At 39.0% G+C, this 14,655-nt stretch overlaps 1 protein-coding gene across 1 annotated transcript; it reads left to right on the top strand.

Annotated features, from left to right (window-relative positions):
* BPM3 (BTB/POZ/MATH-domains containing protein) lies at positions 1-14,655 on the top strand. Its single transcript, XM_089160938.1, has 4 exons — positions 1-885; positions 5,848-6,196; positions 9,076-9,346; positions 14,235-14,655. The coding sequence occupies exons 1-4, from the start codon at positions 464-466 to the stop codon at positions 14,450-14,452; spliced, it is 1,260 nt and encodes a 419-aa protein (XP_089017064.1). The 5' UTR covers positions 1-463; the 3' UTR covers positions 14,453-14,655.

The following is a 14,655-nucleotide window of genomic DNA, read 5'->3' as shown; positions in this document are numbered from 1 at the left end:
ACCTGATTTTCTAATAGAAGGTTATAAATCAATCGGTCGTTTTTCTCTCCGTCTTCTGTCGTCTCCGTTTGCTCTATCTTTATCAGGTTTCGACGTCGTTTATCGAATCTCGAATTCTCATTTGCGCCAGACAATTCTCTGGAAATAGGGTTCGCCGCTGGCTATCTTCTCCCCGAGATTCGGTTTTGGGCATTTGGGTGTCGTTTCTATCGCGAGAAATTCACTTTCCTCTTCAGCAAGATTCAACGATCTTTACTGCATTTAAACTTTTCTTTTTGGGTTTCGACGACGGAGGGTTAGGTGGAAGAAAGATCGAATTTCGATGCCAACTTGTGGATATCTGCCGAGGTTTGGGGGTTTAGTGTTGCAATTTACATGCTAGGGTTTGATCGTTTCGTAAAAAGGTCCAGGAGAAAAAAGGAAGAAAATTTTTGACCAGTAATTGGCTTAATTTGATGAGGTAATGGCTAAATGTGATTCCAATCTCGTTCCGACCAAACGGCCATTGTCTTCCATATACGTTCCATCGCAGGATTCTTGCTCCAAGTCCATCAACGAGACTGTGAATGGTTCGCATCACTTCACAATCAAGGGATACTCTCTTGCGAAGGGAATGGGTGCAGGGAAATACATCTCAAGCGATATGTTCACCGTCGGAGGGCATCAATGGGCCATCTACTTCTATCCCGACGGCAAAAATCCGGAGGATAGTTCTATGTACGTCTCTGTGTTTATTGCATTGGCAAGTGAAGCTACAGATGTTAGAGCGTTGTTTGAGTTGACTTTGTTGGACCAGAGCGGGAAAGGGAAGCACAAAGTGCATAGTCACTTTGATCGCGCACTCGAAAGCGGTCCTTATACTCTAAAGTACAGAGGGAGTATGTGGTATGCATATTGTTTCTTCAATCTTTTTCTCTTTATTTGCTCAACACTGGTGTGTGCATGTTGTAGTTGGACTCTCTCTCATATGTCTTCTCTTGTACAATCTTCCCTCATGCATCGCTCTATCAGTATCTTTAGTGGAGTTTCTAGGGCTGCCTTTACAATGCTTCTTTGGAGATTAGCCAGAGTTTTTAATGTTTCTAGTAGAGTTCCAGCATGACTGACCTAACAGTATAGAATTTTGAAGAAAGTAAAAAGTACTTATTGGGTGTCCAATATGCGGTGAGTCTGTTGACTGGTCAGGATGGGAGTGGTTTCTGTATTTTGTTGAATGGTTTTAGTTTAGATGGGCATTCATTTTTTCGTCTGTTATGGGTTTCTGTTGTTTCCTTGCAATCAGTTGGGTATGGGGTTTTCATTAAACTGGATTGGATGGTTAAGGAATGGTGTGGGTTAAGATTGGATGCAAAGGTTGATACTTTGCAAGGTTTATGCGCTCATTGTGGTGGACATTGTTCTGAATTCATGGATTATACATTATATCATTTCTCGGGTGACACATTGTTCTCAATTAATTGGATACTTTGTTCTTAGTTTTATGGATGATTACAGAAAAAAATAGAATAAAGTATAATGAGAAGGGACCTGAGAACAGAAGGGGAAATCTAGGACTCCGTCTTCATGCTGTGGGTTTGCAACAAGGTGCCTACACTACTAAAGGATATCTCATATTATACTTCTTGTTTTGGGGTGTTGTTCTATTCTTAAGAATGTTCCATGTTCCATGGGATTTTATATTCTTTTATGTTCCCTTAGGAAGGCTTGTTTTAGTGTCGTAATGTTGTTCTTCAAATTTAGTGAGGCATTGAAATTTACCCCTAAGAAGAATAATGAATAAATATATAAATAATGAAAGGGATTAAAGAGGATGGTGTAGCTTTAGATTGGTAGGAGAGCTGCTGGGAGCCCATATCTAGGATCTCAGATGAACTCATCAGCTTGGGTAATTTAAGCAAAGTTTTATGTTAAAAGTAGGGTTAAGTTTGTAAAAACTATTGATGAAGCCATAGATCTAGGGTTAAGGGTAAAAGTGTAATTTTCCTAGAATGTGGCTGCCCAGGAGTTTCCAGCAAAGTAATAGAGTAGATTTTAGGTTTATATCATAGTCTAGGCCTGCCAAATGTAAAATTCAGATTTGAACTGATCAGAAGTTTAAATTCAGATTTGAATTCCAAGTGCTAGTGCCACTGGGATTAGGTCAGGGTTTGGGGAAAGGTCTAGGGTTGCTGGTTCTGCAGGTTAGAGGTGCTGTTGTTGGTATTTTGTAATCCAGAGCAGTTTTAGAAAGGTAGGGATGGGTTTCAAGGTGTTCTAGAATTTTCTGAAAATTTTCAAAATCGTGCAACTTCTTATCGAAGAAGATGAAGTGCAGGAATTTTTCAAACTAAGAAAATTGGTCAGACCTGGGGAAACTGAGGTTAGCGATGAAGTATAGGGGGCTTTGCGATTCTAGTGTAGGTGGAAGAGTGGGGTTTAGGGCTGGGAATGAGGACTCCTATTTAGGTTAGGTTTTGAAAGCCTTGAGAAGAAGGAGAGAAAGGGAAGCTTGCAGACACAAGGGGAAGGGCTAGGGTGAAGGGGAAAGTGCAGGGAAGGTGGCTGGGATGATTTGTGATGGGGTTGGGAGGTTTGGTCTAATGAGGGAGGGGAGGGGATGTGATGGTTCGTGAGGCAGGGGAGGGGAAGGGGAAGGGGATACTTGAGTGGGTGTGGGGAAGGTGGAGAATGGTCTGGAACAGACTTGGAGGTGGCTGGAACTTGAAGAAGGCTACTGTAGTTGCTGATTGATGCTGCAAACTTGATTGAAAACTTGCTTGAATGCTGGAAATCGATGGAAGGATGCTCACAAAGACAACCGCAGAGTCCCCCCTCAAAGGAACCCTACTACACTCAAGCAATTAGACACTCAAAGTTTTAATTCATTAAATTTGAAAAATAACTTACAATAAAAGGCTATTTATAGCTCAAAAGAATAGACTTTGACTCAACTTGGGAGATCCTTATCAGATGAGGATTCCTTTGTAACTCCAATAGGACTCTTTAAGCACTTATCTAATGGAATCAAATTACTACGGGATCTCAGCCCTTGGATCTAATCTCACACTTTTAGTTATATTTAGAAGCACATGCTAATTAGATAACTTAAGATTTAAGTAACCAACTTTACCTCAGACTAGACTCTTTCAGATGCAACTTCAACTCAAAATAAAATACTCTACTCCAAACCAAACCCAACTCAAACTACCAAACTGGACTCAATTAAAAATTTGGAGTATTTTAATAATAAATTCAAAAATAAAATAGTATAAAATAAAAGCCAAAATGCCCTAAATACCCCTCCAAAGCGGTCGGTCAGCTCATGGGGTCTTCTTGGATCCATCTTGTGGGCCTAACTTAGGGTTTCGGATAGGGAGTCTTTGTGTTCACATAAGCTATGATTTGATGTTAGGGTTAGGTTATGCTGAAGTAGGGGAGTGAATCAGTGGATGAATAATATTTCTTCAATGGTGGATTATTGTTGAAATTGGAATATCAGTAAGATTAGGTTGGATTCCGGGCTTTGAAAGCATAATCTTTGGGGATTCTGGGGTTGGATTGAGTTTTTATATGGCAAAGATGTTTGATGGCTGGTTTGGCTGGTTGATACTTTAGCATTTGTTGGGGTTTTTCCAAGGTTAGAGGATTAGAGGAAACAATTGGGGCTGGGGGATGAATCAAAGGGAAGCGGAGAAGGTTCCAGGCGGAGGATGTGATAATGGATTTGGAGGGCGATGGGGACCAAATGCCTCAATTCCCTGGTCCCATTTGGTTTGGTTCAAAGGTCACATCCCCCATCATACCCTCACCCTATGGAGAGCCCCCAACCATGCTCTCCTTCCCAATCATTCGTCATTAGCTGTCATATCTCCGCCAACCCTACCTGCACCCTGTGTTGGAGTGGTTTAGAGGACATTGACCATCTTTTTTCACCTGCCCTTTTTCTCGTTCCCTTTGAGACAGAGCCCTTGCATCCATTTGGCCCTGCTCGAGACGCTCACATGGGTTTGTTCTTGATTGGACTTAGATCTTGAGGAATTTTGCCGGTCACTCCATTTGCGATTGCCTAGGAAAACTTGTGTTTGGTGCCTCCATCCATCACATTTGGTGGGATCGCAACTTTAGAAGATGGTCTTCCAAGTCTCGATACTTAGACTTGATTTGGAAAACCATCTACTTTGTTGTATCTTCTAGATTGCTATCCCTTCCCCACCCCCCCAATTGCTGACAACCCCAAAAATAGGTTAATTGTTAGTTTCTAGGGTCTCAGCTGCACTTTCACCCCCTTGAGCTTGTGCTGCCCCCTGCATTCGGCTCCTTTTTGTTTTTATGTTTTCTTCTCTTGTAGTGTTACTTGCTGCTTTTAATATATTATTTATTCATAAAAAAAAAAAACTTATTTCCATTGATGATCGTCTTGGACAGCTGCATGAATGGTTGAAGATCTTCTCGAAGGAAGAGAAGACAACAAAATAATAGAATAGGAGGAAAATATAAGATTTGGGATGTCAATCCCATATGCAATGCTCAACAGCACCAAAGCTCTTAGAGAAAAGATAACCATTTATTCAAATAAATCGCTAATTGATAGGGGATGTGGTTCGTATGCTTAGACCTTGTAAATTTCTAATCTGACTCATAAGGACTCTTAAATACTGTAAAAGGCTCAAAATGGAACTAGGACTTAAACTAAAGCTATAGGATCCCCATTCAGGATTCACTTTCAGATCCTAATTAAGATGCAACTCTAGAATAAGATTTAATTAAGACCAAGTAAAACTCAAATATTCCTCCTGTGTGATTCTTTGCACTAACATTCCCTCACTTTATGGGCTTTTAAATTAGGCCAATTACATAGATAAACCTAAAAATTAGAAACCTAATGCCATAGAAAACTCAGCCATGGGCCAAAATAGTCTTTGGAGGTCCAATTGACCCAGTTGGACAATGTTAATTGCATCAGAGGAATCTTGATTGGTGATTTTGCCCTGATTTTCCCCCTTCTCTAAGGCCCAGGGCTGCCTAGACGCTTTGACAATTATTAATGTTGTTACTGTTCATTTGCCTTTTTCTCTACTGTCTATGCTTCTGCTGCTGCGTAGGTAGTTTGTTCACTGGTTGGGCTTCTTCTCAATTTGTGGCAGGTTAGCCAGTAAATTCTTGCTTACATTTTTTTGTTTCTGAGATTGAAATGGAGATGTGATCATCCTTAGGTGATCGTATACAAAATCTCCAGGTTCCATTCAAGTTCGTTGGAGTTACACAGAATAGACATTACAGGTTCCTGAAATTCTGGCATGTCTTGGGGTGATAAGTTATAGCTACAGGTCTCTGATTGATCTGAAATTGTGGTGATTGCTGCTGATATTAAATTCTATAATTTGAAGATTCTCTTGTGGTTGAATTGTATGGAATTTGAAGCCCACTTTTCTCACTGAGAAGTGCATAGCTGTCTCCGGTCTGATTGGGTTGGCTGTATTACTAATCTAAAGCTTGTTGTATATAATACCCATATATTCACATAAATGTCTCTTTCTTCTTTTTCAATTGTCTGGCTCAATTTGATGCCAATTTGGTCATCTCTAAGTTCTAAGTTCAATTTTAGATACCAAAATTGGGTTTGTTGACCCATAGTTTCAAAGTCAGTTTGTATGACAGTCAAAACTGGTCAAGGACAGTAAGAAAACATGGTGCAAAAATTGTACTGATTTTACTGGTTTTTTATTCAAAGCTGATTGTTACAATTTAGTTGTATTTGTTCAGTTATTATCCAAACTTTATTGACTGCGACAACTTTGTGTGCTATTACAGTGTGCATTGCATTTTATGTGGTATTTCAGTTATAATTTGTTTATTTTGGATTTCCAGGGGTTACAAGCGTTTCTTTAGAAGAACAACTCTAGAAACCTCGGATTATCTGAAAGATGATTGCCTTGCCATGAATTGCACAGTGGGAGTTGTCAGAAATCGTATTGAGGGACCTGAGCATTTGAATATTTCAATGCCACCATCAGATATGGGTCAAAACCTCAAAGAGCTCCTAGCATCTGGCGTTGGTTCTGATATAACATTTGAAGTTGGCGAAGAGACATTTAAAGCACATAAATTAATACTAGCAGCTCGTTCTCCGGTTTTTCGAGCTCAGTTCTTTGGACTGATTGGGAACCCAAACATGGATAAAGTAGTGGTAGAGGATGTTGAACCCTCAATTTTCAAGGTATTGATTCTATTCTCTTTTTTCAATTAGAATCTTCCTAGTGATCTTTAGTGTGCCTTTTAATATTCGAATGCAAGATGTCCAATCAATATTGGAACACCATAGTAGGTGTTAACCATACAATGCAAACCCTGGCTCACCAACCCCTACTGCCCATGCAATTTACAGCTATCTTTTTTTAGGAACCAGTGGTAATTTGTAATAAACCAGAGTTTTCAAGAGTTCACTGGACAAGAAAGAAAATAGTAAGTACAGGGATTAGTATTGTTCGAGACCAACATAGATGTAAATTCAATGACTTGTCAAGGTCCTGCCTAGTTGTTCAGGTGCCTTGGTTGCGTAGATGGATACCAAGAAAATAGTAAGTAACAGGGATTAGTATTGTTCGAGACAAACATAGATGTAAATTCAATGACTTGTCAAGGTCCTGCCTTGTTGTTCAGGTGCCTTGGTTGCGTAGATGGATACCTTGGTTGCCTTATTGACAGTTTGTTTTTTTTGGACCCTCGCCAACAGTTTAGATTACCTAGGTGCTGTTGGGAAAAAAAATCTTTCATTTCATCTCATGCTAATCCAATCAATATGAAATCTTGGGCTGATGATGGTTAACACATGGATCTCTTGATCGGACACAATAATCGCACCAAACAAACCACAGATGAATAACATAACACTGCTGAAACTAGTACTGGTGGAAGGATCCAGAACTGGTTTTGAGTTCAATTTGTAGTCTTCAAGAAAAACCTTTCAGCATAGAAGTTGTAAACTGTGTTGCTCTAGAGTGAGTGATGATCTTGTAAACTTTTAGGGGAAGAATGGAGGTGCTGTGAGGCTACAATTATTTATGTACTGTAGGGGTATAGCTCTGTATTTGTGGTTGAATGAATAGCTGACCGCAACCACAGGGGTATCCCTGACTTGGTATGTTTTTTTTACTTTAGGTTGTAAAGATGCGTATTCTAGATTGAACCAGTGAGATTCCAAAACGATATGACTAAAATTTCAGTCAAAACATTGTCTATTTTGGGTTGGCCATTTCAGATGATGCTTTATCTCAGGGATCCGAGAGCTATGCCTTTAAATACCATGCCTTTGCATGATTTATTGTGTTATGAAGGAGGAAGGCAACTTCAGGGAATGTGGAGTGAAGTATTTGAAGTTCCTGACCTAACTTGGAAAAGATATGATAAATCGTATCATACTTATATAATAACAATATTTAGTACTGTGTTTTTTTTTTATCACAGAAATTTATGATACATGATCACCTAAATACCACTAGTTTCTCCCCCCCCCCTCTTGAACAAATTTTAACCAATATCATTCAACATTTTAACTGTTTAATTCCCCTGATAAAATCCATACTGGAATTTCCTAAACTTACTAAGTTGCCATGGTTCAAGTTTCAGTTGAAATTGACCAAGATCTCGATTTCCTGAGAAACTAAGATGAACATAGGGGTAGTTGAGACCTGGTTCTTAAGGGACTTAAAAGTCATTTGTCTTGACCAGAAATCAAGATATCTCAGTGTTTTTGAGAGTTTCGACTCTGGTTTCAACATTCACTTGCCCATTTTGATGATTTTGTTGGATTTTTGCCAAAAACCAAGGATTTCTTCTACTTTAAGTGGATCTTTAACTGAAAGAAGCTAGTTTGGAGGAAGATTTAGCCATCAAATATGAAAGGTGACTTATGTTCATCTCTTGATATTTTTGTATTAAGGTACTTCAAAACTCATTGTATTTTTAGACTTGGGTCAAGAATCATATTAATCATTCTCAGTTATTTTCTAAGAAAATAGCTCATCCATTGTGTGTAGAAGCCTTCAAATGGCATGCATACCAAAAATCAGATGGGGAAAACCATGAATTAGGTGTTGAAACCGTATGTTGATGGATTGGAAAATTCCCTGGTTTTGACCAAGTTTCGAGATCTCGGCCAGATCTCAGTTTCTGGCTGGTTGAGACCACCCTTGAAAACTGAGATTTGAACTATGCTAATTGCTACCCACCTGTAATGTCATTTACTCTTCAACAGCTGCAGTTGTCCTGTTAACATAGTTTACTGTATTTACCAGAACTCCTTCGTACTGAAACATCTGATCTACTCCACCAACCTCCATCCAACTCCCCCGCACCCTTCTCTTTTTCTTCTGTTCTTTAGCTGGGTGATTTGAGTTCTTGTATATTTGTGTTTATGGGATTTCTTTTTAAGGTCAGTTGGATCCTTCATTTTAATGTTATAAGAGCATTGACCTTTTTTGTTTGTGGGCAGTTGGGGGTGTGCTGGGGTTATTATCCCTAAATTAAATTATGGATATCTTTATGCTGGTATGGATATTACTTTTTATAATCTAGGGTTGACAAGTCCTGTTCATTCCCCCCCCCCCCCCCCAAAAAAAAAAAAAAAAAAAAAAAAAAAGAAGAAGAAGAAGAAGGAAACGGCCAAAGGAAAACACCTGGTCATTGTTAAGGGTACTTGTTGATGATACATTACTTTTTATCATTGTCATGTCACCTGGATTTTATCCTTGTTTAACTGAAGAAGATACTTCATGAGCAATTTATGCAGATCCTGAGGTTTCTTCAGGAGGCACTGGAGCCCCTGGTATATGTCATCTATCCTCTCTCTGTGCTCCAGTGATGATTTTTCAGAAGTTTCAGTGTTTATTCAATATAAATGTGTGAGCTTGGATTTCTTTGTGCTGTTTAGGTCCATGCAAGAGCTTTTGACAGTACTTCCTTTTGACAGTACTTCTTTCTGTGCCTAGTCACGTGGTTGTGCATAACAGATGTTCTGATTCTGCAGTGGATTTTTATTATTTCCTGTTTAGTTTATCTTTTATGTCTAAATAGTGTATCATCGTTCTTGTGTTGCAGGCCATGCTTCAATTTATGTATGCTGATGAACTCCCTGATGTACATGAACTCACGGGTTCAATTTCTATGTGCACATCAACAATAATGGTGCAGCATCTGTTAGCTGCAGCAGATAGATTTGGTTTGGAACGACTTAAACTATTATGTGAAGCCAAGTTATGTGAAGAAATTACTGTGGAGACAGTGGCAACAACACTGGCACTGGCAGAGCAACATCAATGCTCACAGCTGAAGAACATTTGCCTGATATTTGCTGCAGGAAATTTGGGAGGTGGGTGTTGCCTGTAGGTTACTTTTTATATGACGTTTTCAGATATCTTTCTGATCTCTATAAGTAACTGAAGTAACTGAATGTTGCTTATTATTCATCCAGAAAGGGGGGGGGGAATGCTGAGTGATGCTTATCAAATAATCCCCCTTGTCTATTCGCCACAGTAAGAATACCTTTGATATTTATTTTGATGTTTCTGTATATGAACTGATTGAGCTATGGTGCAAGACCTAGGATTTTTCTTAATTTCTTGCTAAAGTTTCATTGGATTTTAACAAGGCTGTCACTTTTATACTCTCCTGCTCTACAGGTTTTTAGGATATTTACCTAGACTATTCTTATCTCTTGGTCTTTGGAAAGATTAATCATCTATGCCTATTGGTTGTGTACTTATGTTCTTCATTTTTTGTGTCTTTGGGATTGGACCTAGGATTAGATTCTCTTTTGCTTTTCCCTTGGCGTTAGTCCCTGGGGAAATTGAGTAAAGGAAAAGAAAAGGAGGTTTGATGTAGGTCCCAAGACCTACCCTGAAAGGAGCCCAAAGGCCTGAAGGAAGCCCTAGGATTGCTGCCGCGTTGGACCTTCACTTTATACCCAGTAGCGTTGGACCTTCACTTTATACATCAGTGGCAGTTTGGTAAATACAGAAGACCTAGTTGAGATTAATAAAGGCATACTTGTAATTTGGACTTCACTAGGTTTTATTCTGTCTTTTATATATTGTTAAATCACTCCTAGTTACTTTAGGTCTACAAGAACAACGGCTACATGGATTCTTGCCTTCTAATCAGCTCTGTTTGAGGCTATACTAGATACAAAGCTTAAGCTGTGTATATCCTTTCTCACCACTTCTCTTAAGGTTATCTTAGATCTTGCCTAGTTCTTCTACTTCCTTCAATCTTGGTTAAATTGCTTCTCTGTATAGGGGCATTCGAAGGTCTCCGGTGAACATGGCTATGCCACCTCATTTTACTTTCTTGAATCTAATCATGTATCAGAGCTACTCCCAGACTAGCTCTAGTATAATCATTCTTTATCTTATCCTTCCTAGTTTTGCCACTCATCTATCTCAGGATCTTCATTTTTGCTACACTGAATTTATCTATATGATGCTTCTTAACATTGCAACACTTTGCACCGTAGTTGGTTATAGAATTTTCCTTTGAGCTTTTAGGGAATACAACGATCACACAAGACCTTGGACACAACTCTCCACTTCATCCTCCCTATTTTAATTCTTTGTAAAACAATGTCCTCTATATCTCCATTTTTATTTATAATTGAGCCAATGTACCTACTCATCAAGTTTCACCACTTCATTATCTATTTGATGATGACCAAAGTTACGCACTAGATATTCCATCTTCGTTCTACTTTAAAGCCTTTTGTTTCTAAAGTTGCTCTCCGTGATTCTAACTTGATATTAATCCCTGCTTGTGTCTTATCTATTAAAACAATATCATCAACAAAAAGTATACACTAATGAACTTCATCTTGAATTTCGTTGGTTAAATCATCCATTATAAGTGCCAATAAATATGGGCTTTGATGTAGAACAAGTATACACTAAAGTTGATCTTTGATGTAGCCCAACTGTAATCGGGAATCCACCACCTTGCCCTCCTTGTTCTTACACTTGTCACTACATATCTTTAACTATGTTCATATATTTATTTGCGACGTTTCTTATCTCTAGTACTTGCCAAATTAACACTCTAAAGACTCAGTCATCAGTTTCTTCTAATTCAATAAAGACCATCTGAAGATCTTTCCTACATGCTCTATACCTTTCCATTAGTTTTCTAATAAGGCAAATAGCTTCCTTTATAGATCTGCCTGGCATGGCACTGAATTTATTTTTTGTAATAGTGGTTTATTGTCTCAAATGGGTTTCAATTACCCTCTCACATAATTTCATAGTTTGACTCATATGTTTTATGCCTTTATAGTTATTGTGGCTTTAACTATCTCCTATATTTTTGTAAATTGGGACCACAATGCTTCTCCGCCATTCATTTGACATTTTCCTTATGCTCATAATCTTATTAAACAACTTGGTCAACCAAGTTAGCCCATAAGTTCTTAAGCTCTTCCATACTTTTATTGGGATTTCACCAAGAACTTGTGCCTTGCCTACTGTCATCCTCCTTAAAGCTTATTTTACTTTAGACATCGAAATTTTTTGTGAATATGTTTGAAAATTGGTGCCATTGCGAATAGTGTAATCAACCAAATCACAAATACTTGAATTATGTTTGTTTAGTAGGCTAGAAATAGACTTCCCATCTCTTCTTGATGTCCTCATCATGTAGTATTTTACCATGTTCACTTTTAATACATCTGACATGTTCTAGATCTCCACTCTTCTTGTCACTTATTTCAGCTATCTATAATCTTTTTCCTCTTTCTTTGTGCCTAGCTTATTATATAAATTTTCATACTTCTCCCTTGCTTTTCCCACAATTTTCCCAGCTTCTATATAACTTATACCTTTGTTGATCTTCTACATCCTTAGTCCTTTGCTATGTTTAAATCTAGTTTTCTTATTCTTCATGGCTGCTTCTTCTGCATCCTTATGTCAGGTCTATTAGTATTGAAATAGATCTGACAGGGCATCCATTTTAGGTTGGTCGTAAGAGTCCTATTTGAATTCAAGCTAGAGTTTATGGTGAGTACAACTAGGAAAGTCGGGATGCTATAAATACAACGCCTGGCTTGTAACAAAACTCCGATTTCCGAATACAATTAATAAAGAGTGTGTTGCAGCCTATGATCAAGGTGTTAGTAGAGCTTTTCATTAGTGGTAAGGTATCTCCAGGTGATTGAGTAAGCAGTCTAGGGTTTCAAACGGAAGGTTCTCTCCTTCACCCAGTGCTTGCAACCTGCCTCCAGTATTCCATCTTCATCTCAGCCCCTTACTGGACTTAGTTACAGGTAGTAATGAGTCAGCCTTATTCCATTCACCTTTCCTCTATTTTAAATAGCTGCTTTGCAAACCCTACCCATTCGGCTCCTCTTTTCCCCCATAAACCCTAGACTTCATAATTCTTGAACCCTCCATAAGAATCCTTCCCCCTTGCAGGTCCATAATCCCTCTACAGCCACTAAGACTTGATCCCAGTCTCAGCTCCTGTTCGTTCCTTTAAACCCTAAATCCCTGCTACCCTAATGTCCCAAACCCTAAAGCTGAAGTCTTCTGAAACTGTAATTTATGTAACCTCCAACTTGAGGGCTAGACTTTAGGATCAATTGAAGTGGACCAGCAGTAAACTTAGGGTTGTAATACCCTGCAGTTGGGTCTTCTGGGGCAATTTAAGGTTGGACAGCAGCTGTTTCAGGGCTAAAACACCCTGCGGTTATGGTGTAGGGTTGATTTAATGTTGTTAGGGCTTGGGAATCGGACCAATAGGGTTCACTTAGGGCTTAGAGGTCAGGGTTTAACAGAGTTTGACGTTCTGCATTTTGTCATTGAGACCAAGAAAAGATTGGTGTGTCTCACATTTGAATATAATAGCTGAATTATTCAATCTCACTGCTTGCACTCTTGCACTGGTTGACCTTGTTCAGCTTTCTCCCTCAGCATCATTAAACTCATGGCATGTGTGGTGATTTTAATGATATTTGAAGCTTAAGGATCTAGGCGTCCATTGGCTCAAGTAAGAGTTGGTTGGGGAGAAAGAGTCTAACCATACCATACAGTTTAGGAAGTTCAAAAGATATTAGGTTTACTTTGAGCAAGGTCTATTAAGGCATATTGGCATACATCAATTCTTACTTTAACATCTAACGTTGTAATTGACAATACGTGGAACACGATAAATTATTAATTGGAAAAATAGGGAATTTCTGGGTTTCTCAAAATACTGTTATATGTGGTGTGCTTACTTATCAGCTGCTAGTTTTAATTGGACACTTCAAAAAGACCCGAAGATTAAAAGGTCATGCTGTAATCAAAAAAAGGAAGAAAAAAAAATCTGTATCTAACATTGCCCATTCATAATGTAGACACATTGCCTGTTTTATTGGATATCACAATATTTGTGTCTGGCCTCTTCTATTATCCCTTCCTCCCTACACCCGGTGCATGTGGCCAGTTTTTTGTCTTCTTCTTCTTCCTTTTTTTTGTGTGCGAGCGTGTTTGACAGGTGGGCAGTATTTGTTGATATTAGCTGAATTTATTGCTGTGCCTATGTTTCAGAAGACCTGAAAATGCATGTAGCTTACTGATTAGGTATTTTGCTTCTGTCCAACTGATGAATCCTACCGTAGGATCCAGATCTCCAACTCCTTCCAACCTCATACAGGCGAGGGTGGTCCCGACACCATTCAGTCTTTCAGGCAGGGGTTGGGCAGTAACTTCACCCTTGCCTTTGTGAGGATGATGGGAGTTCGAGGATCCTCATCCCCAACTGTGGAAGTATTTGATGGCACATGTTGTTACGTCTGTTGATTCTGAATCAGTACCCCCATGGAAAGATTGTTGGATATCATGATCTGTTATGAGTAAGGTTAATGTCAATGTTGTTATCTTGTTTGGTGTAATACTGGATGACGGACATGATGCATTTAGTGGATCGATATGTATAGTGTTACTTGCATGAACATGCAACATGTTCTCGTGTCTCATCATTCAGGGAAGAAGACTGATTAGCTATTGGTGGAGGAACATCACAGTTGTCAGTGATTCTGTAGACAGGTTCTAGGTTTTCACTACATACCTTGAAATTTTAAAAGTGTTTGTAGTTGTATTTGTGAATCTAAGCAATGCTCATGGACTTACTAGCTGAAAGCAGTATGATCTTTAACATTATACAGACACAACACATCGGTTTCTTACTCTTTTATTTATTTAACTCTTCATCTGAGACCATATATTTTCTAATGGCAGCGGTCATGCAATCAGAAGGGTATGGACACTTGGAAGAGACCTGTCCTTCACTGCTTTCTGAGCTGTTGGCAACGATTGCGGTAGGGGATAAAGACTCGAGCTTGCTGTTGAGCAGGAAGAGGGGTGGTGGCACCAACAACACTGGGACCAGCTTGGCAGCAGAAGCAACTGTTGCAGTAATTGATCCTGACAACAGGCGCATGCGAAGGAGGCTCTAGTTGTCTCAAGAGTGAAGACACTTAGTAGGGATCATGGCCATTGTAAGGGCTGGTTCTGGTATGGTCATTCACTATGTTCCTGTGTGTTGAGGAAAGTGAAATCCTTTCTTGAGCTTTGAAACAGTCCTGTCAGCACCTTTCATTTGCATTATGGTTCTCATTCTTTAAGAAAGGAGTTGAAGTGGAACTCTGTTTTTCTGGTA

This window comes from Hakea prostrata, chromosome 1 (assembly GCF_041222555.1).
Source record: "Hakea prostrata isolate BN-2017 chromosome 1, UWA_Hpros_2, whole genome shotgun sequence".
NCBI classification, from domain to species: Eukaryota; Viridiplantae; Streptophyta; class Magnoliopsida; order Proteales; family Proteaceae; genus Hakea; species Hakea prostrata.
This window is presented reverse-complemented; position numbering and strand designations above follow the sequence as displayed.

Coding starts and splice junctions, on each gene's coding strand:
- BPM3 (XM_089160938.1), top strand. CDS start 464: ATGGCTAAATGTGATTCCAATCTCGTTCCGACCAAACGGCCATTGTCT. Junction 886..5,847: donor AAGTACAGAGGGAGTATGTG/GTATGCATATTG, acceptor TTGGATTTCCAG/GGGTTACAAGCGTTTCTTTA. Junction 6,197..9,075: donor TTGAACCCTCAATTTTCAAG/GTATTGATTCTA, acceptor CTTGTGTTGCAG/GCCATGCTTCAATTTATGTA.